General features: G+C 36.1%; 1 protein-coding gene across 1 annotated transcript in view; it reads left to right on the forward strand.

The window, feature by feature from the left end:
- The window catches only part of LOC150082363 (multidrug resistance-associated protein 1-like), a 266,340-nt gene extending 248,521 nt beyond the window's left edge, over window positions 1-17,819 (forward strand). Inside the window, exons 26-28 of the mRNA XM_090379234.1 lie at window positions 9,886-10,052; window positions 16,906-17,100; window positions 17,639-17,819. Of these exons, the coding sequence (XP_090235360.1) occupies window positions 9,886-10,052; window positions 16,906-17,100; window positions 17,639-17,771 (495 nt within the window). The 3' untranslated portion in view covers window positions 17,772-17,819. The remainder of the gene's footprint in view (window positions 1-9,885; window positions 10,053-16,905; window positions 17,101-17,638) is intronic.
- The last annotated feature ends 3,683 nt before the right edge of the window (window positions 17,820-21,502 follow it).

The following is a 21,502-nucleotide window of genomic DNA, read 5'->3' on the forward strand; positions in this document are numbered from 1 at the left end:
CCTTCTGATATCCTTTTGACGGAAGACCACAGGAGGCATTGAATGGAGCGTGTTGGGAATGGTGGGAGGTGTTTTACCAAGATCATTAATACATGAGTTGGAAGAAAAATGGGATGCTAGCAGGTCAGCTTTATCCTTGGCTGAAGTGACAACAGAACCATCTGATTAGGACAGAGGTGGGAGCAGAGATGGGCAAAAGTTGCGGCCAATAGCTTTGGCAAGAGACCAGAATGCTCGGCTAACATTAGGGCAAGAAGCAAGTTTTCTACTCTTAGCCTGTTCAAACTCTAGTTTGGACTGATTAATAACTGCTTTACAATTGTTGCGAGCTTTGGTGTAGGCAGAAAATGAAACTGAAGAATTAGAAACAAGCCAATTACGATATGCAACATTCTTCTCTTGAACAGCCTTAGCACATTTATTGGAAAACCAAGGTTTAGATAAAGGACGAGATTTTAAATTGGAGTGTGGGATAAAGGATTCCATTCTTGCAAGAATAATTTCACTGACATGATCTGAGCAAACGTTGACATCAGAAGTCTTGCAGGTCATCCCATTTTGCATTCTTGTAATGCCAAACAACATGAGGTTGGGAATAGCAATGAGATAAATGTTCCATTGGAGAAGAGACAATCACCAAGTTGTGATCTGAAGTGCCTAAAGGCCCTCTCACTTCGACAGTTTACTTAGAAGGGTTGTTTGTGAGAAAAAGATCAAGCGTATTGGCTATATGATTAGGATTGTCCAGTATTCTTGTAGGTAAATGAACAATCTGTGCTAGATCATTAGTAATTGCAAAAGCCTCAGCATCTTAACCTGCTGGGTCGGTGTGACTAGAAAACGGAAGCCTGCTAGAGTTGTGAACATTAAAATCGCCAAGGAAAATTACCTCACTGTTAGGAAAGTTGGACTGGAAAAAGTCAAGTTGCAAAGATAGGAAGTCAAAGAGCTCCAAGTGATTAGTGGTGTTGGGAGAATGGTAGAGACAACAGATGAATTTGACACAATGAGGTAGAGAGATTTTAAGCCAGAGGAGATCAAAGAGAGGAGATTCCAAATTGCCAAGTCTCTGACAGGGAATATCAGAACGGACATATGCACAAGTACCACCTTTGAGGCGAAAGGAATCATACAGAGAATAATTGGGTATCTGAGATGAGCAGTACTTGAATCAACCGATAACTGAGATTCTGTCAGAAAAAGTACATCGGGTTTGGCAAACTGCAAGTGGAAATGGACATTGTTGAGATTAGAATTGAGACCACGTATATTTGTGAAATGAATTAGGAAGTGCTTGGGAGTTTTAGATCTTTTCGCAGATAAGCTTGCTCTATTAGTTTGACAATTCATGGTGTATTGAATAGTAAGAAAAAAGTGGGTGGGACATGCTGTATGAAGTAATGAAAAATTTTAGATATGTCATACACGTGGTAAGAATATACCCAGATCCTTGACATAACGTGGCCTCGACAATGCTCCCCGCATACACACTACTCGGACTCCCTCCAGTCACTATCTGGCAGAGTAGAAGTAGCAAGATTATACACTAGCTGATCCAGAAGCCTCCTAGAGAGTTACCAATAGGTTCGGTCTGGTGTACTAACTAGTGGCCGGCCTGCGAACACCGTTTTAGAGCTGTACCCTCGAAATGTAAGGAATATTGGATCTCGCCACGACGTTTATCATAAACTCAAAAGTCATCAATCATACTGCATGATGGAAGAGATAGGGAAGGGTTGACCAGAACTTAGCTCTAGAGACTAAACATGGGTTCCACCACTTCAAGCCACCAATAAGCAAAGTGGTGGTATTTCACCTGTTGATGAGAGTCATCTACCACCTAGTACTGCCTGGTAACATAGAGGGGGCGACATTCCTCCATATGGTGTGGGTGCCACACCTCGACACCTGCTTACGTTAGTTCACACCTGGGTGGTCACCCACCATGTACTTGTGCATGGAGGTTATACCCAGGATTACTAACAGTCTCACCATCCGGAAGGTGCAAGCAGAGGATTTGGCTGTCACAGACCGTCCAGACTTCGCCGAAATGGGGTCCACTTGACTTGAGTGTCACCCGAATATCAGTGTTTTAGAATCCCAGGTAGCAAGTACAGCTTGACTGGCATATCTGAGAGAATGTCTGTGACAACCCCAAGGTCCTATTGATCGTGCTTGTCATGACTTTTGATCATGTTTGTCATAAAGGTCTTCTAAACAAGCTTCCATCTTATGGTTTGCCAACTGTTTTTAGTAATTAGTTATCCAGTTTTCTCTCTGATCACTCACTGAGGGTGATGGTAGATGGCTCTCTGTCTTCTAACTTCTCCACTAATGCCAGTGTCCCCCAAGGTTCAGTTCTTTCCCCCACTCTTTTCCTCTTGTATATTAATGACCTTCTTCCTGTGACTGGAAATCCTATCCATAGTTTTGCCGATGATAGTACATTGCATTCCACTTTCCATTTTGAGAAACCTTGTTCTCCTCAATCAGCTTCAACTTCTCGAAAATCTGCTACCAATTCCTTAAATGCCGATCTTTAAGTTATTCTCCAGTGAGGCAAAGACAAATTAGTTGATTTCAACCCTTCTAAAACTCAGTCTTGTCTTATATCTTGCAAAAAGAATTCTTCTGTTCCTATATTTATCTTTAGTGACACTCCGATTTCTAGGCAAAACTATATATCTCTTTTGGGGATTACCCTGACTTCTAATCTCTCTTGGCACAAGCACATTACAAATATTGCTTCCTCTTCATCCAAAAAACTTGGTTTTCTCTTTCGCTCTCGCCAAACAACTGCTCACTCTGTATAAATCGCAAATCCACCCTGCCATGGAATATTGTTCCCACATCTGGACTGGTGCCCCCAAAACCTCTCTCAGGCTTCTTGATTCCATTCAGAAGAGGGCAGTTAGGTTAATAAATGATTCATCTCTAACAGAGTCTCTCCACTCGCTTTCTCATAGACGTACTGTTTCTGCTGCATGCCTCTTCTACAGATACTTCCATGGGCACTGTTCTTCTGAACTGGCTTCTATAATTCCCGCTCTCTCTTTCAAAACAGTCCGAACATGTGCCGCCACCAGCCAACATCCATTTACTGTCCAACTTCAAACCCACAGAACGAACTTTTCATCTTCCTCATTTATTCATTCAACTGCCGTTTTCTGGAACAACCTTCCTTCATACGTATTTCCTGAAAATTACAATCTACAGAAGTTCAAGTCCAATGTCAACAAATATTTTCTTTCGTCTTCTCAACCTCCAACCCAAGCACGGTACTAAGTACTATAGGTTCTAATACCTCTCGTGTTTGGGGTTCACATAAAAAAAAAAAAAAAAAACTTCCATCTGATCAACGATCGCCAGTATGGATTCCGTCGGTGTCAATCAACTGGTGATATTCTGGCTTATGTTACCCATATATGGACAAATGCAATGGAAAGGTTCGGTGAAACACAATTAGTTGCTCTTGACATCTCAATGGCTTTCAATCATGTTTGGCATAAAGGTCTTCTAAACAAGCTTCCATCTTATGGTTTGCCAACTGTCTTTTATAATTGGTTTTCCAGTTTTCTCTTTGATCGCTCACTGAGGGTGATGGTAGATGGCTCTCTGTCTTCTAACTTCTCCACTAATGCTGTTGTCCCCCAAGGTTTAGTTCTTTCCCCCACTCTTTTCCTCTTGTATATTAATGACCTGCTTCCATTGACTGGAAATCCTATCCATAGTTTTGCCGATGATAGCACGGTGCATTCCACTTTCCATTTTGAGAAACCTTGCCCTGCTCAATCAGCTTCAACTTCTCGAATATCTGCTACCAATTCCTTAAATGCCGATCTTTAGGTAATTCTCCAGTGGGGCAAAGACAACTTAGTTCATTTCGATCCTTCTAAAATGCAGTCTTGTCATATCTCGCCAAAAGGATTCTTCTGCTTCTATGCTTATCTTTGGTGACACTCTGATGTCTAGGCATAGTGATATATCTCTTTTGGGGATTATCTGACTTCTAATCTCTCATGGCACAAGCACATTACAAATATTTCTTCCTCTGCATCTAAAAACTTGGTTTTCTCTTTCACTCTTGGCATTACTTTTCTTCCAAACAGCTGTTCACTCTGTACAAATTGTAAATCCGCCCTACCACGGAATATTGTTCCCACATCTGGGGCAGTGCCCCCAAAACCTCTCTCAGGCTTCTAGATTCCATTCAGAAGAGGGCAGTTAGGTTAATTAATGACTCCTCTGTAACAGAGTCTCTCCACTCTCTGTTTCATAGATGTACTGTTTCTGCTGCATGCCTTTTTTAAAGATACTTTCATAGGCACTGTTCTTCTGAATTGGCTTCTATAATTCCCGCTCTCTGTTTCAAAACAGTCCGAACACATGCTGCCACCAGCTAACATCCAATTACTGTCCAACTTCAAACTCACAGAACCAACTTTTCATCTTCCTCATTTATTCATTCAACTGCCGTTTTCTGGAACAACCTTCCTTCACACATATTTCGGGCGCCACCGTAGCCAGGTGGGAAGGAGCAGCAGTGCATAGCACACGCTTCTTGATTAGACCGGGGTTCGAGCCTGTCACCACCAAATACGGAGAATGCGGAAAGGTCAGGGAATGACCACCGCATATCCCGGAGCAATATGGCCTTAGTTGCTAATGCTCCTAAAAACCAAATAACAAACAACAAACAAACACACATATTTCCTGAAAATTACAGTCTACTGAAGTTCAAGTCTATTGTCAGAAAATATCTTCTTTCGTCTTCTCAACCTCCAACTCAAGCATGGTACTAAGTACTATAGGTTCTAATACCTCTGGTGTTTGGGGTTTTCATAAAAAAAAAAAAAAAAAACACTTCTGTATGATACTCTCCAGAAATTAAAACCAAAACAGTTTTTAAAAAAATCGAAAATCTGAATTACAGTAAGAAATAATTAACAATAATTAAAAATCAAATGAACACGATTAAAAATTAAGTAAAAAATTAATTTAAAGAAAAAAATGCAAAAAGATTTTTCGTGTTAATGAACACGCGGCCTCAGTTCGTGCTTCTCATTCAGCAGCATCAGAATTAGCCTTTCATGCTGTTAACGAAAAACGTACTTTTTCGTTTAACCAGTCCAAAATACTTAGGGTCCAACATAATTATATGAGACTATTAATTGCAGAAACCGTCGAAATTAAATTACATGAGAATTCTGTTAATGTTCGCTGGCCATATCTAATCTCCAACTCATTGTCCTTTACGCGCATGTGCAAAGACAAATAATCCCTATTTAAGTTCCGTGCTCACCCCTATTCGGTAATTTTCATTCCTGTGATCATGTCATATGGTCGAAAAGTGTTGTCAAAGGAAGGAAAATCGTTTTGCATTTTTTTTCGTTAAATAAGACTTGTGGAATTTGCAGAATCTCAAGAATTGTCAGTAATGAACACTTTTTTCAAGAAAAGGGTGAACAGAAAGCGGACATGAAAGAGCCGAAATGGATTAACAACTAATGAAATTGACTTCATCCTCACTAAGAGAAGATATATCGTGAATGATGTTAATGTCCCGAACAAGGTAAATGGTAAGCTGCACGGTTGATATAGATGTAAGAAAAGAAAGGAAGAAACTGACTCGAGTAAATAATACAAAGGTCTCTGAGATAACAGAAGAGGAGAAAAAGCAGTATGTGCTGGAACTTACGAACAAGTTTGATCTTTTGCAGACTGTTCAGGACCAAGATATCGACGAGGAATATTACAACTATCTGAAAGTGATAAAGCTTAAGAAACCTATAGGTAAAAAGAAATCCAAAAAAAGAAAAATTCAGTCAAGGAACACTTGTTGTAATGAACCGAAGACGACAAATGAAGAGCAAGAAAAGCACTGACAGGAAGAAAATTGAGTATACTGAGTTATGCAAAGCCATTAAAGAGAGACTCAGAGAGGACATAAGAAGATTTAACACAAGAAAAGTAGAACAAGCATTAAGGGAAAACAAAGAATTTAAATCAGCAGTCATGAGCAGTAATACAGAAAGACAAATGATACTGAAACTGAAAAATAGCAATGGTGTACTTATGAATAGCAGAGAAGGCATAATTCAAATAGCAGAAGACTACTATAGAGAATTATACAAGGAGCAGGGGAATGATGCCAGCAGTGAGGAAGATGGATTGCAAAGTAGCAAAACATACGACATACCTGATATCCTTTCTGATGAGGTAAAACATGCATTGAAGAAAATGAGGAATCAGAAAGCTCCGGGGGAAGATGAAGTTACTGTAGAGTTGTTAAAATTGGGAGGAAGAGACATGACACAAAAACTGGCAAGACTCTTCACAAAATACATTAGAAAAGGTGTGGCACCTAAGGAGTGGTATAATGCAATCATAGTTTTACTGCGTAAGAAAGGAGATAAATCCGAAATTGGAAATTATAGACCAATTAGCTTTTTATCCCATATCTACAAGTTGTTCACAAGGGTCATTACTAACAGATTAGAAAGAATACTTGATGAGAATCAACCAAAAAGGCCTGTAAGGTTGGGGTTATACCTACCACAAGTTTAGACAAATACACCAACCATTTAAATAAACTGATTTAATGATAAAATAATACTGGAAAGCATACTGAAATGATACAATAAAAACTTTCGGGAGGCATCCGCCTCCTTTCTCAACAATAATGAAGTTCAAGCTACACAACCTTAAATATCAGGCTCAACTGTGAATCACCTTCATGTAATGTCACAGCTAACGGAGAAGGCAAATGAATATAAAACACCATTATGCCTGGCATTTGTGGATTATGAAAAGACATTTGACTCCATACAGCATAAGTCAATGTTTCGGGCACTGGAAAGACAAGGCCTAGATACCCCATATATTATGATTTTGAAGAAAATATATGAGAATGCTACCTCCTTTATTAGACTAGACAAAGACAATAATAAATTTAAAATCGACAAAGGAGTTCGACCATATCTCCGAAGTTGTTTACTGCTGCCCTTGAGGAAGCTTTCAGAAGATTAGACTGGTCGCAGAAAGGAGTCAATGTGAATAGAGAGTATCTAAACCATTTATGATTTGCAGATGACATTGTGGTCATAAACCACGATCCCAAAGAATTAGAGGAAAATCTTAATCAGTTATGCAGAGTTAGTAAGGATTTTGGATAAAGATGAATATGGCTAAAACAAAAGTAATGATGAACAAGTATGCCACAGAAAGGGATATAATGATTGAAGGAGCAGTAATTGAAAAGGTGGAGTCATATACTTATCTGGGACAAGTCATTAGCTGTAATAATGATAAATGGATGGAAGTGATGAGAAGAATAAATTTTGGATGGGTAGCATTCAGGAAATATAGTCACTTACCGAGGAGCAATATCCCAATTTGTCTGAAATGTAAAATAATGAACCATTGTATACTCCCCACCATGATTTATGGAAGTGAAACTTGGGCACTCACCAAAAGAGAAGCTGAGAACTACACAGCGAAGAATGGAACGAATTATATTGGGAATCAGACTGTTAGATAAGAAGAGAAACACATGGATTAGGCAGCAAACTCAAGTAAAGGACATTCTTATCAAAACTAAAGAACTAAAATGGTCTTGGGCAGGACACATAGCTTGAAGATATGATGACAGATGGACTAAGAAAATAACAGAATGATACCCAAGAGGAGCTAAGAGAAAACCTGGAAGACAAAGGCGGAGATGGACAGATGAAATTCATGAGTTTGTGGGTAGTAAATGGATGGCCATTGCACAAAAGAGAAAGAACTGGAAAGTTGCTGGAGAGGCCTTCATCCTGCAGTGGATTTGAAATGGCTGATGATGATGAGGGGAAATTAGGGCAACTAAGATATTAAATAAACTTTCTGAGGATGAAATGGTGACAGGTTTTGAAACTGCTTCGGGGCCTTCACTGTGAAGAAAATGTTCCAAAATATAATGTCATACAATCAATAAAAAGAAAACTGTATGCATTATATCACCAATCTCCAAAAAACCAGTGCAAGTTAAGAATGATTGCTAAAGAAAATGATGTAGAAACTATCAAGATTGATTGTGTGTTCAGGCCATAATGGGCAGCTTGCGATGTAGCTTGCGGATGGTAGTTATGGTTTGGAGGAAGCGTCTCGCTTTGTGCAAACATTTTGAATCAGAAGTTCAATATTCGGGATTTAATGCAACAGAGCAATTTTAAATTAAATAAAAAGAAAATAATGATATCATTGATGATGACGAATTGAAAGAAATTTTAAACATATGTTATCTGGAAATGTGGAATATCTTTCGTCTCCATGTCAAGAAAGTGAAAAACGAATAAGAAATTTAAGTTTTCTAAATGAAAATTAAATTAAAATTAATGATTTATGATTATAGGTACTTTGTCAAAGACAGTTTATCTTTAAAATTGAGAGAAATTCCATTTTCAATTAAGCCTTCATGGGTAGCACAGTTGGTACGATTGTGGTCCTCCCCACACCGGGTGGAAAAGACCCGAGTTTGAATCCATTTGATGATGGGAGGAATTTTTATGGGTCTTTTTCACAACATGGCTGAGTTAGTTGGTCTCAAGTGAGGGTAGCATGGTTTTTTTCACCCGGAAACTTGGGTTTTTCGTTCAGCAAACAGAAAATTGACCTCAGAACACATGCAATTTTTACAGACAATATACGTGGAGCAACATGGCCTTAGTTGCCACTGCTCCTAAGGAGCCTAACAACTTTTCAATTAAATGATTGAAATATCTTTGAAATGATTGAAATATTTTGAAATATATTGAAATGATTGAAATATTGAAGCCAGAAATATCTTTTGAAACCATTGTGATTAACAGTACTGAAGCTGAGCTAGCTTTCAGCATAATGAATATTATTGTAACAATAAAAGGGACATCTTTGACAATTAAACATGTTGCAGATATGGTGACCATAAATCTAAGTGGAAAACCATTGCATGTTTGATCCAGATCGTTATGTCAAATTTTTCCTCCATAATCATTGCTCAGTTATTGAGCAAATCAGATCAACAACAGATATTAATAAAGAAGTAAATTCTATATGGTAATTTTTATAATAAATTTTTCTTGAATATTTGTGTAATAATTTTGTTCATGTAAAATGTAATTTTTGTGCACCTTTTCTAGAATAGTTTGTTTTTTTATGTAATATTTGTTTTTATATTCTAGAATGTTTTGTGTTAGTTTTTTTTGTTGTTTGTTATATGGGAAATATTTCTTGTTATTTTTTATTCGCACTATTAAAATTTTATCATGAAAAAAATGTATTCATTATATTTCCCTAGTTGTAAAAAAAATATTCTCAGCTCACCACTGAAGCTATGTACTCATCTCTGAATCAAACTCCCACTAAAACGTTAGAGATAATCAATATTAAACTTCTTGGGCCCAGCCTAACATTACATTTTTTATCTCTATTTGAGATCACCTAACTGACCCAACTTGAAAAAAAAGCTTTTTTCATTTACATTTTATTTTAATCTAGATCCTCTTTTCAAGCTGGTGTTAAATGAGGAACTGACTATGTGACAAAGAATAAATGACAAGGATTTTGCTATTTGAAAAATATAATGTTAGAGAATGCAATTTTTAGATAATTTTTAGATAATTTTGGTTATTGGAATTTAGCACACAAAAAGTTGGGTGTAAACCTGACAAAGTTTAATAGTTTTAAAGATGAATTTTTGCAATATTTCAGAGGTTTGTGAACTTTTATTGTAATAATTTTATTCAACAAGGAGGAGTTGGTTTATTGAGTGGAGACATGTCTACAATAATTCCCTTCAATGTTTTGTATAATAATTTATAAGAACTATATTTTCTTAAAGACTGATTTGATGGCATTTTACTTCAGGATCCTGTCCTTTTTTCTGGAACTCTGAGAATGAATCTTGATCCCTTTGACAACTACACAGATGAAGAAGTATGGAAAGCTTTAGCACATTCTCATCTAAAAAGTTTTGTGTCAGCTCTGGAAAAAGGGCTTCAACACAATGTGGCAGAAGGAGGAGAAAATCTCAGGTAAGTCTTCCTACCTTCAGGTACTCTTTTGTGATGCAGAAAACACCTATTACACATGTTCTTTTGCATTTAAATGGTAATTCTCAGTGATAAATATATTCATTCAAATAAGAAGACTTTACAGTTTCCTGGTGGCTGTTTTGCAATAACTGTAATTTATTGGAAGACATCATTCAGTTGAGAATAGCAGACACAGGCCATCAAGTTATTTGATAGTAAAATTATATCTGGTAGTTTGCAAAGAACTTATTATAGATACAGACATAATTTATATACAAGTAAATCCTTTGTCCAGTATGATACCACCGCACCGATCTGGGTTACTTCATGGAATGAAAAATTGTTTTTCATACTTGGAAAAATAAAGATCTCCATGAAAACATTCTTCCTAAAGAAATGCTGTATTTTTTTGTTATATTATTGAATAACTTTGAAATAGGCAAGGAAAAACATGAAACACTAAACAATACAATAAACATTTTTAAAGATTGAAACCAAGTACTCTATTAAAGAAGTTTTAATGTAGAGTACAGTGATCTGTCCTTAAAAAGTGAGAATACTGTTGGCTTTACTGGGATATAGCTTTCGTTCTTGGTTGATGACATCATCATCTTCGATCATCGTCGATCAATTCGGCCCTGGAGGGATTGTGCAAGGCTCAAGGGGTAGAATTTTTTTCAGCCTGGACTGTACTTGTTAACAGGAGAGATTGCTTCTACAGGGATGGGATACACTTCAATAGAAAGGGTGCAAGAATTTTTGCTGATGCTGTCGAGGCAGTGTTAGGTGGGTCGGAAAACTGCTAGTTGGGGAGGATACAAGGACTAATAGATTAACAGTAGCCACTGGCAGAGGTGGAAGTGATTCTTGCACTGCTTCTATTCAAATGAGCAGAAGTCTGAAAAACAAGATGCAGGATATTTCAGAGACTGCTGGTAGTCATTGCGTTACAAGTAAACACATGGGTTGTGTTAGGGTAGCTAAGAATAGAAACAGGTGCATGTATACCTGCGTGTACACCAATGCTAGGAGTTTGGTAAATAAATTTGATGAATTTGAGGTATTGCTCAAAACATCAAAGGCAGATATTGTTGGGATATCAGAGACGTGGTGTCACACAGATATAAGTAATGCGGAACTGGAATTTGGGGAATACAATGTATATAGAAAGGATAGACAGGACAGGAGGGGAGGAGGGGTTATGCTATTAATTAAGAAACACATAAAGTCAAAGGAAGTGAAGCCAGTTGACATCGATGGACAGGGCAGTGTCGAGTCAGTTTGGTGTGACATAAGCATAGGGAAATCAAAATTGAGAGTAGGAGTGTGCTATAGGCCTAATGACTCAGATGAGTATAATAATATATTGTACAGGGAAATAGAGTGGGCCAGTAAATCAGAGAGTCTTATAATGGGGGACTTTAATTTCCCAGATATTGACTGGAATTTGTGGGTTGGTCACTCGCACACTAGCAAGGCTTTTGTGGATTTATTGGATGATTGTTTTCTACATCAGCATGTTCGTGAGGCAACAAGAGGGAACAATACTCTTGATCTGATTATCAGTAGTGATTCTTCATGCATTACGAACCTGCAGATAAATGAACCACTAGGTGGCAGTGATCACAGTGTGTTGAAGTGGGATTTACTCAAGGAGGTAACTACCATCAGAGGTAAAGGGAAGGGTTTTTGTTTTCGTAAAGGCGACTATGATGGTCTGAGACAGTATTTAAATTCTATACAGTGGGACCAACTGATGATGTTACCAACAGCAAACTCAAAATGGGAAGCATTCAAGGAACTAATCTTGGTGGCTACCAGGCTTTACATACCAACTAAGAAATATTGTTCAAGGTTTAGGCCTAAATGGTTGTCAGATGGACTAATGAGACATGTGGCAGAGAAGAAAAATGCATGGGATACATACAAATTAATGGGTGACATGGAAGCCTATGATAGATATAAGTTGGTCTGTAACCAAGTCACAAAGGAGATTAGGCAGGCAAAGGCAGACTATGAAAAATCCTTGGCAAAGGATGCAAAGAAAAACAGAAAGGAGTTCTTTACATACTTGAACTCGAGAAGGAAAGGGATGAATCAGATTGGTCCACTGGATATTGATGGTTCAACAGTTGAGGATCCTGCTCAGGTGGCTAACAATCTAAACGAGTATTTTGCATCTACATTCACGCATGAGGAGTTATTCAGGAAGGAGAATGATGTAGGTAAAGTAAACATTGGCAGTGAGCTGGATGATTTTGTAATAACTGAGAGGAAAGTGGAGGAGAGATTGTTGAGGATAAACATAAAAAAGGCACCTGGGGTGGATGGGATCTATCCAGTTATATTAAAGGAGGCAGCAAAGGAAGTATGCAAACCCCTAGCCATAATTATGAGAGCTTCTTTGGACTCAGGGGAGGTACCCATAGACTGGAGATGTGCAAATGTAACCCCAATTCACAAAGGAGGATCAAAGGCTGACACAAGTAATTATAGACCTGTTAGTTTAACTTCTGTTCCAGGTAAATTAATGGAGGCACTGGTTAAAGAAGCACTGCAGGATCATCTAGACAAGAATTCAGTTATAGCTCAGACGCAGCATGGTTTTGTTAAGGGCAGGTCTTGCCTGACCAATTTGATTGGATACTATGATGTAGTCACAAAAGAACTGGATGCAGGGAATAACTTTGATATTATATATTTGGATCTTAGAAAGGCTTTTGATACTGTTGCACATGGAAGACTGCTGCACAAATTGGAGCAGTGTGGCATTGGAGGCAAATTGCTGCTATGGATAAGGGGATGGTTGAGTGGCAGGAGACAGAGAGTGGTAATCAATGGACACTGCTCAACGTGGACTAATGTTATTAGTGGAGTTCCTCAAGGTTCAGTGTTGGGTCCGTTGTTGTTTTCGGTGTTTATGAATGATATTGATGATGGAATATCAAGTTTAATGTCTAAGTTTGCAGATGATACAAAGGTTGGCAGGGTCGTTAAGGACACTACTGACGCTATGCTGCTGCAACAGGATCTGGAAAGGTTGAACAGATGGGCTGAGAGGTGGCAAATGAAGTTTAACATTGACAAATGTAAAGTACTACATATGGGTAACAGTAACCCCAGAGCAATGTATCAACTCTGCGGTACTACACTGACAGTGGTGGAGAATGAAAAGGACCTGGGGGTAATTGTGCAGGCAGATATGAAGTTCTCTGAGCAGTGCAGACGAGCTGCAAGAGTAGCTCATGGTGTCTTGTCAATGATATACAGGAATTTTTCTAGCAGGGATAAGGAGGTGATTATTCCCTTGTATAAGGCAATGGTTAGGCCACATCTTGAGTACTGTATACAGGTCTGGAGGCCTCATTTCAAGAAGGATGTAGAGCTGCTGGAACGGGTACAGAGAAGAGCAACAAGATTAGCGAATGGAACAAAGGGTTGCTCTTACGAAGAAAGGCTTAAGTTTTGCAAATTACAGAATCTGGAGACTAGGCACCGGCGAGGTGATCTGATAGAGGTGTATAAGGCTTTGAATGGTTTGAGCATGCTCAATGCCAATGGGATTCTTCATCTTGCTCAGAATAATCACCTCAGAGGGCATAAATTCAAATTGAGGAAGGACGGATGTCGGATAGATGTGCGGAAATTTGCCTTTGGCCAGCGGGTGGTTGGTTGGTGGAACCGACTTCCATCACTTGTTGTTGAAGTTGATAGCCTAAACAAATTTAAAGCTCAACTGGACAGGTATTTCGAATGAACGGAGGGGTGAAATGGGAGAGTGTGTTTTTTTTTTTTTTTTTTTTGGCTGATTCTGAATAAGCTTGCTTTCTTGCATCATATGCCTCTACTAATGCTAATGCTAATGCTAATCTTACATGCTATGGTGCATGGCAAAACAGCTGACTGTTGCAAAGCCCTTATGTTTGGCAGTATGATCCTTTCAGAATTAGGATTCGAATATGATGATTTCAGAATTAGAACAGAGAATGCTCGAGTTAGCTCCAAAAGTCACCTTCATACATGCATAAAAACTGGAAAAACTTTTGTTTTGCAGTCCCTAAGTTATAACTTGACAAGGCGCCTCCGTAGCCAGGTGGGAAGGAGCAGCAGTGCGTTGCACACGCTTCTTGATTAGACCAGGGAAAGGTCAGGAAATGACCACCGCATATCCCCGAGCAATATGGCCTTAGTTGCTAATGCTCCTAAAAACCAAATAACAAACAACTTGACAATGGAAGTATATAAATAGCAAAAAATTTGCTTCAGCCTCATCAGATTTTGTGTGAGGTTCAATACAAAAGTTCCATTTTTTCATAAAGAAATTATAACTTTAAAAGAGCACATAAGCTTAACTTTTCATTATAATCTCCATCTTTATGTGGGCATCATTGTCATTAATGAATCCAGTGATGGTAATACTGGGTAAACTTTTCTTTCAGTGTTTTGTAAACTGGAAAACTTACCATTCCCAGACTGACCTTGATGGAGACAGAATTTCTCAAAGTTTCCAATACAGAACAACTGCCAGCAGTCTGATGTAGTGATCTAAAGAATATGTGCCCAAAAAACAGGCTTCTTATTATTTTTGATTTCAAAATAGTGAGCAACTATTTTGTAAAATACTTGCTCACATTTGTAGGTACTCCCAATTAGTGCAGAAGATGACCTGTTAGGTTTTAGGCCTACTCTCAAATTGAAAGAAATAAAAGACACAAGTATGTCAGATGTTACAGAAGGTTCAAATATTCTTTCAGAATTATTTAGAAATAAAAATTTAACACATATTTGGCAGGTCAATGGACTGCATAAATTCACTGCGTGTGCTACCATGAATTACTCATCCTTGGTATTATGGCTCCCCCACTTATCCATTTAGAAGCAATTTGAGGGTTGATTCCCATCGCAGACCAGAAGAATTCTCTATAAAGGTTATTTTTTTATTCCCATTTTCAGGGTGTAGCTGACCAATCTCATGCAGAAGTGTAGGGTATTTTCTCCTGGAAGTTTGGGGGTCCACCTCCTCGCATGAACATACAAAATGATTTAAGAATATATGTCATTTATACTGTTGCCTTATGACCTTACTCGCTTTTATTTTATTTTAGGATTTTTATATATACAGTGGTAGACAAAAAAAACTGCATCACCTTAAAAAAAAGTAACATTTGTAGTGAAATGTATAAGATATTGTTTGATTACAGTCATTTTGTTTGTTGCAAAGCAAAGGATAACGGTTGTATTGCATCAGCTGTTTCTATACAGCATTGGAAGGGTATACACGCTCATTAGAATCCTGTTTTACAGATGGATAAGCATGGCTCCATATGTTCAGTTGACACCAAGAAAAAAAAAGTGTAGCTGTTGCTCTGTCCCAGGAAGGGCTTTCTATGCATGCTATCACTGATAAAATAGGCTGCCACCAGTCAACAGTATCTCGGGTGCTGAATTTAAAGCATGAAACTGGTTATGTGAAGAGAAAACCTGGATCAGGCCGTAAGAGAGTGACTACACCTTCCCAAGATCAATATTTGAAACAGCTATGCCTTCGTAATTGCCATGCTAGTGCTTCTGATTTTAACTGGACTTTGAGATGACCTCTGGTGTTGAAACATGTGCATGAGCTATCCAAAGACTGCTTTTGGAATGTGGTCTCCATGCCTATTGGCCCAAGAAGAAGTCTTTGTTGACCCAACAAATGAGGAAGAAATGACTTGATTGGGCTAAAACACACATTTCATGGACAAAAGAGCAATGGGACACCATCATCTTTTCTGACAAATCGAAATTCAACCTGCATGGCTCGGATGGGAAGCAATATGTCAGAAGATGAAAATCGGAGGCATACCATTCTGACTGCATAACACTGACTGTAAAGTTCCCCGCAGGTCAGATGGTCTGGGGATGCATAAAAAGCAAAGGGGTGGGGTGAATTAAGTTTATTAACAGAACGGTGAATGCAGAAACCTACACTGCTATCTTGGAGGAGTGCCTGAGACCCGTTATTAGGGATCATCACACAGACGTCCAAAACTGCATTTTTTCAACAGAACTCAGCACCTTGCCACACAGCAAAATTGGTAAGTTTTATGCTATTTAGATTTAATGATGACTTTGTCTTCTTGTCTTGCAAATCTTAAAACATACTTACACCAACGTTTTCTCTCATTTTTCTCCCTTAAGGTGCAGTTATAGCTCAGAAATGCTGGTATTACAGCATTGGACTGGCCTGGTAAAAATTGCAGATTTAAACTGTATTGAAAATTTCTGGTACATACTGTTATCTAAAAATTGCTCAGAAGAAGCCAACAAGTAAGATTCAGCTGCATTGTAAGGGTGTGGTTCCACAAAATTGGGCAGCTGTATATCCAGAAATTAACTCTATGCCAGATTGTTGCAAGGCTATAATTGCAGCTCGAGGAGGAACAACAAAATATTGAGGACTTATTTTGCTGATTTACAGCATAATACTATTAAGTTAACTTGTCATTTCAGTTAGTACATGTAAATGCAATAAAATGTATGTTTGGTTGTCATGATTGCCATTTGCATGATTTCTCATATTTCCATTAATTACGCATTTTACCCTTTGAGAAGATATTTATGGCAATTAGGCATATCAGGTGGAGTCTTTTTATTGGATTTCATTCACAGAGATATATATCCCATCTAACAAATGCATTTCGAACATTTCTGCAATGCAAAACACATTATTTGTAAAATTCACAAGTAATGCAATTATTTTGTCCACCACTGTATATAATGTCTATTTTATTTATTTTGGTTCCTCCAGATATTTGCAGTGACTAAAAACGTTGACATTAATGATTGACATTTTATTTCTTTTAAAACTCAGTGTTGGACAACGTCAGTTGATATGCCTTGCCAGAGCTCTTTTGAGAAAAACCAAAGTATTAATTTTGGATGAAGCAACTGCTGCTGTAGATGTTGAAACTGATGAACTAATACAGAACACTATAAGAAATGAATTTACTGACTGTACCGTATTAACTATTGCTCATAGATTGAATACAGTCCTTGATTATGATAGGTAGGTAGATTTGAGTAAGCTGATCTTGCATTAACTAGTTAGTAAGTGGATGAATAGGGTTTTATTAATTTTTTTAATATACATGCTTACTGTTTCATAACATTTATTTAAAAGTTTTTGAAGTTTCAGTTTGTTAGAATTTTTAATAATTCTTGTATTGAATTTTACAATGTACAAATAGAATGAATAACTAAGTATGTTAAAGAATGGTCGAGTATTTGGGATAAAATTTTAGCTGTTGGTAGACATACCAATGATAAATTCTGTACAGTAATAATTATAATTAAATAATAAATTTAGAATAGCAAAATTTATTTAGATAGTTTGTGACTGAAATGCTTTTAAAATAAGTTTCAACTAATTTAGTCATGTTTAAGTTTTAAATGCATTTTTTGTTATCTAATGCAAATTATTAATTAATAATTAACAAAAAAATTTCTTGCAAAATATTTATTTTAGAAGTTCATTTGATAACAGCATTTTAAAATTATACTTCTGTGAAGAAGATTGAGATTACTTTGATTTGCTTCTTTTTCAGGGTAATGGTGCTAGACAAAGGACAGATTGCTGAGCTAGATTCTCCAGAGAACCTTCTACAAAATGAGAAAAGTATTTTCCATTCAATGGCCAAAGATGCAGGATTAGTGCAAAACCAGAGTTCAAACACTTGATTACTCTACTATCAGTAAAACTTGAAATGCTTGTTTCTGCATACTGACTGTTATGGCATATTGCTAATTTGCAGTAAACTACAGCACATTTTAAGTTCTGTATATAATATAAAGCACTGAAGTATTGCAGACTGTTAAAAATTACTGTGCACAAATTTCTAGATCAGTGAAGATTGTTGCTTATTTTTTATATCTCTGTAGTGGAAGATCAGATCAGTTCTTGAATAATTTATTATAGTTGTTCATAATATATAATTTTTTTTTTTTTTTTTTCATAGTTGTTGATTTGTTATCAGTTTGTTTCAAATTCTAAATGCACTGCTTGGTTTGCAGGTTGTCCTTCAATAAGTTTAGTTAGTGAAAATAATGAGTATAAAATAATATGACTACTTAAGCAGTCGACACTTTACAATTAAGTTTAATGTTTGTCTTTAAATGCTTATTATTTTCATTTCTCAACTTGATTTGCAGTAATATGCAAGAGCAGTGTTCCTTTTAATGCTCATCCCATTCATTAGATAGGGACATCACATTAAAATGTGTCTTCTTTTTAAAAAAAACTATTACTGTTCACCATTTTAATAATAATAACAATCTTTCTTTTTCTTTACAAAAATAAATACAAACTATTTCTTTTTGTAAAGAAATATAAAGAAAATTTTGGAAATACAAACTAGGCAATATAGCTTACAGTGACCAATGAAGACTATATTGCTAGAACAGTGGCTTGGAGGTTTACAGAAGGTTGGTGAAGAAGTGCTAGCTTCTATATTAAGATTTTTGGGATTTAATTTTGTTAATGTAATTATACTGTAGATATTGAATACAATAAAAAGATTCAAAGTGAAGTAGAGTACACAGAGGTTAAGGGCATTAAGATTAAAGACAGTGTATTTACATTAAAAGGTAAATATTGGCCTACAACCTCTATAAATATCTGACTTGTTAGCATTTTTTTTATCATCATAAAAGCATTACCTGTGTGTTTTAGAAAGGATATTGAAATTTAGATAGTATCAACAAGAAAGGATTTTTACTCCTAATTTTCATGCGATAACCATGAATGGTAAATTTTTAATCGTTAAAGGTACTCTGCTGAATTGTATTGACTATACAGATATTTTAAAATAGCTTTTTACTATAATTTTTTTTAAATGTAGTAATCCACTGTCTTCTACTGCCAAGGATTTGACCGTCCAAATCACACTTCCATAAAAAGTTCAGTACTTAAAATTGCCTTTTTTTTTTTAAATAAAAAAAAAAAAAAAAGAGTATATTTTACATCTTTTCTTACTTTAGCTTATTTCCTTATAGTAACAGTATTGTGAATTTAAATAATAGTACGGGAAAAAAGAGAGAAAAATTCTCCTTGAACTAGGGAGAAATTACTTCTGTCAGTTATTTATGAAATATAAAACTGAAAGAAAAAGAAAATTGGAAAAAATTTATATAATATAAACAATTTATAAACTCTCTCAGGTATTAAACTTTGCTGAAACTATATCTCAAAACAAATTGCATACTTCTAGCCATTGTTTTAAGGTGAAATTTGCCATCTGGCACCACCTTTTGACACCGAATCGATCTTTTTATGTCCCAAGGAAGTTTGCACAATTTGTACATAGCTTTGTGAGATTTTAAAGAAATTGTATATATATATTGAAAAAGTGATCATCTTTATTCATAAATTCAAAATACTAAATACCTTTTATTAGAATAATATTTTATTTCATAATAAGTCATTTGTTTAAAAATAATTTTATATTTATCTGTTTTTGTACATTAGATATATTGCATATTCATTAGAGAAAAACTAAAATTTATATATATATATAAAATATAGTGGTCGAAGAGTCATGCAACCCATAATCGTTTTTGGTAACTTTTAATATTTTCTTTTGTCCCAATGATTTGTTAAAGTTTCTCTTATGTGTGAAACTCATTTGGTTACACATTGCTTTTAAATAGCTCTAAAAGAAAAATTCATTTTACTGTAACTTTCAGTATTATCACTTCTCATTCTATAATAAAATGATTGTGATAAGTTCTGGTAATACTCAGTGATTATGGTCTCAGTGAAGGAAAGAGATCTAACCCCACTGTTTTAGACAGTACACCACACAACAAATTTTTCAGAGTATACTGTGCTTTATGAAAAAAATAGAGATTTTTACTACTTGTGTATTCTGCTGTTTTGGCTGTTAGCATATTTATTTAGATACAACTAAACCTTGTGTGTATTGTGGGGGGGGGGGCCTTCTACCTAAGACTAAACTGTCAAGAAACTGGCAGTAATATAAACTCTTCATTATATCTGGCTTCCCAAATCCATGCATAGCATGAATGCAGTTAGGATGAATACAGTAAAATGCCATAAAATCTGACTTTTATGGCATTTTACTGTAACAGTATAATGATTTTGCCACTTGTTTAGAGGGTTCTGTGTTCAGTTTCTCTCTGTAACTGGAAGAATTTCTAAATTCCTCTTGAATTGCAGCTGTAGTTAGCCAATCTTGGATAGTGAGAGTAGGATTTTTACCCACAAGTTATTGCAGGTTTTTCAGCCTTCACAGCATGAAAATCAGTCCATGAACACACACTTGTACAGACATAATACACAACATTGGAGCAATATGGTCTAAGTCACTGACACTCCTAAAAACAAATACAGGATATAAGGATAAAAATTCATAAGATGTGTAGCCTAACTTTCTTCACACTTCTATAGAACAATCTTGTTTGCTGAGCCAGTTTAATATAATTTCCAGTTGTAAATAAAGAAATATTTATTTCACACATAGGTTTCAGTGCTTTATTTCTTCTGTTAACTTGTTACTCTCATCATCCTTAGTCTTAAAATATTTTTTCCATTTTGTGTTATCATGTGAAGGCCTCAGTAAGATCATCCATTCTTTTAATCCATCATATACCACATTTCAGATGTCTTGAATCATTTCTTATAGTTTTATTGGTATAAATCATGATTTTTGTAAAATCTGACTTTTATGGCATTTGCAGCAAATATTGATGAATATTATATATTGTTTCATCACCGAGCACTGAAACTTGACTGGATCATTTCTTATTTTTGATGCTTCCTGTTTCATAAAAATGACCTACAAAACAGGATCCTGTTGATTTATTTACAACCAGAGAATCTGATGCTGGATATTGTGTATGACAATGTGTAAAAGTTCAGCAGTGAATAAATATTGCACCTGTGATTAACTCATCTTTACTGTAAGTTTACATACAAATGATACCTTGGTGGTGCCTCAAGGCCACATGCACAGAACACTACTCATTAGAATGATATGGTAATTGCCTAAATTGTATGGGTTGCATGACTTTATGATCCTTGTATAACCGGTTCTTATTTACATAATATATTTCTGATTTTAATAAAAGTTATTTTTTTTTAATTAAAAATAGCAGAGTTTTTAGCCATTTATTATAAAAACAGTAGACTTCAACTAGATAATTGATCTTTCAAATTAGCTGTCACCTTAAGTTACTTTGGAGATGTACTATAAATAAAAAATAAAAAAAAAAACTTTATCAGTATAGCACTTGACAATCCTGTGATCGTTTATTTGTAGCAGCACCAATGCAACTTTTGCTGATACCTCTACAGCATAAGCTAAAAAGTTGACCATGCACTAATAAAACTCAAATCAGCCCAGCCTAATCCAACACTACAATATAACAGTTAGTTATTGTCTTTTTTCTTT

This window comes from Mastigoproctus giganteus, chromosome 8 (assembly GCF_048544385.1).
Source record: "Mastigoproctus giganteus isolate SK-2022 chromosome 8, ASM4854438v1, whole genome shotgun sequence".
NCBI classification, from domain to species: Eukaryota; Metazoa; Arthropoda; class Arachnida; order Uropygi; family Thelyphonidae; genus Mastigoproctus; species Mastigoproctus giganteus.